Consider the following 2,219-nt stretch of genomic DNA (forward strand, 5'->3'; position numbering starts at 1 on the left):
ATTTTTATTATTTTTCTTATTCAGAAAAGTAACAGGTAAAGAATTAGGGCCAGTTAGAAAGAGGTGGGGAAAAAGCTAGACAACCTTTGCAGAATTTAGGCCATGACCAACAAAATTACGGCATAAAAATTGATGGGTCTTTTTTTTTCCCCCACTCTCTTTACCATGATAATATAAAAACAGAAAGCAGGAATATAAGTTCCTTTTTGAGTTTAAATATTAGGATTTAAATAAAGGATTGCTTATTTTGTGAGTGAGAATTGAAAAGATGCCGGTGACCTGTAAAGGCAGTAGAATACACTTTATTCTAATGTAGGACAAATATTTGGTGATAAACTAAGTATTTAATATGTTATTTTTATTGACACAGGTTTTAATATGTTGGTTTTTTTAACAGATATGGTCCTGAACATTGTGAACTTCAAAGATGGACAACTGGATCTGCTCTAAGTTGTGACTGGGCCTTAAGCTGACTTACAACCATTGAAGAACTTAACAGGATTTCTTTCATTCCTGATTTATGCCTATCTAATTGCCTCACACCACCAGCTTAATCATGTATGGAAGTGCTCGGTCAGTTGGTAAGGTTGAGCCAAGCAACCAGAGTCCAGGGCGTTCACCAAGGCTGCCACGGTCACCACGCTTGGGCCATCGTCGAACCAACAGTACAGGAGGTGGTTCTGGGGGTAGTACTGGGGGTGGCAGTGGGAAAACTCTTTCTATGGAAAACATTCAGTCCTTAAATGCTGCCTATGCTACATCTGGCCCTATGTACCTAAGTGACCATGAGAACGTGGGTGCAGACACCCCAAAAAGCACCATGACTTTGGGCCGATCTGGGGGGCGGCTGCCTTATGGTGTTAGGATGACTGCAATGGGTAGCAGTCCTAACATTGCCAGTAGTGGAGTTTCCAGTGATACTATTGCATTTGGAGAGCACCATCTCCCTCCGGTGAGTATGGCATCCACTGTGCCTCACTCACTGCGCCAGGCCAGGGACAACACAATAATGGATCTGCAGACACAACTCAAAGAAGTATTAAGGGAAAATGATCTGCTTCGCAAGGATGTGGAGGTGAAAGAAAGCAAGCTGAGTTCTTCCATGAACAGTATCAAGACCTTCTGGAGTCCGGAGCTAAAAAAGGAAAGAGCTCTGAGGAAAGATGAAGCTTCAAAAATCACCATTTGGAAGGAACAATATAGAGTTTTGCAAGAAGAAAACCAGGTTTGTCATCTAATGTCACTGTTATGTTAGTGCAGTAGCATGATTAAATGACTTTAATAAACTACCAGGTCACATTTAGACAGCTGAATTATACTGGTGCTTTTTTGAGGTGATTGCTGTGAATAAGATGAGTTTGGAACTTGCAAGCCTCTTTTAAAATGTTTGTTGTCAGACTTGTAAGCCACCTCTTGAGTACTCATTTCTCCTTGTGTGTCGTGTGTGTTTGGTTTTTTTTCCCTAGAACTGGTGCTGAACACTGGGTTTCCTTTTGGAAGTGCTTTACCCTGTTCATAAACAATATTTGTGTAGTGCTTACCTCTTGAAGCGTTTTCTGAGATGCAGAATGTACTAACTGCTGACCCCAAATACAACTGAACTGTTGCTGAATGTTGCCGGATTGTCAGTAAAACAAAGTTCACGTTACACAGGTCTTATTTTAGAGCTCTCGTTAAAACCCTCAGACCTGCACTTTTCACAAACAGATATAAATTGGGTTCTTGGCTACATTTAAGTAACGCTGTTTTAATACCTGCTCACCTATTCTCTTGTCATAAGCTGTTCGTATCTTGTTATGCAGCTATCATAAAGCAACCTACAGGTTTTTTGTAATTGTCTGGCTAGTTAGATAGTAGGCAGAAGAACAGAGAATATTGGCTGTCTAGTTCTTTTGTCTTACCTCCCTTAAAAGCATCCCTAAATTAGAATAAAACGACGTCTGTTTGTAGTCAGCTCTACTTATTAAAAGCTTTTTTAAAATTTTCCCACCTAGACCTTCTTGCTAGCTTAATCCTCAAGTAACTACTCTGAGTTAGGGTTCTCCTGTCTAGTTGTTTCTGGCCAAATATGAGTTAGGCATCTCTCTGGACTCTCTGTTAAGAAGCTTCACCACTCTTACGGAAAACAGGCCCGACATCCAACTCCAGCGAAAGTTTCCTCAAGCATAAGTCAGTTTTCACCATGACAAAACTACTTTCCGTGTTGAGTTTTCTAAATA

General features: G+C 40.4%; 1 protein-coding gene across 1 annotated transcript; it reads left to right on the plus strand.

Annotated features, from left to right (window-relative positions):
• The first annotated feature begins 556 nt into the window (after window positions 1-556).
• LOC104494787 (ELKS/Rab6-interacting/CAST family member 1-like) lies at window positions 557-1,365 on the plus strand. The gene has a single exon (XM_010137668.1). It carries the CDS (start codon window positions 557-559, stop codon window positions 1,253-1,255), a length of 699 nt encoding a protein of 232 aa, XP_010135970.1. The 3' UTR covers window positions 1,256-1,365.
• Window positions 1,366-2,219: the final 854 nt, after the last annotated feature.

This window comes from Buceros rhinoceros, unplaced genomic scaffold, assembly GCF_000710305.1.
Source record: "Buceros rhinoceros silvestris isolate BGI_N320 unplaced genomic scaffold, ASM71030v1 scaffold19236, whole genome shotgun sequence".
NCBI classification, from domain to species: domain Eukaryota; kingdom Metazoa; phylum Chordata; class Aves; order Bucerotiformes; family Bucerotidae; genus Buceros; species Buceros rhinoceros.

Excerpts from the sequence above, each read along its gene's own strand:
- LOC104494787 (XM_010137668.1), top strand. The coding sequence starts at position 557 with ATGTATGGAAGTGCTCGGTCAGTTGGTAAGGTTGAGCCAAGCAACCAG.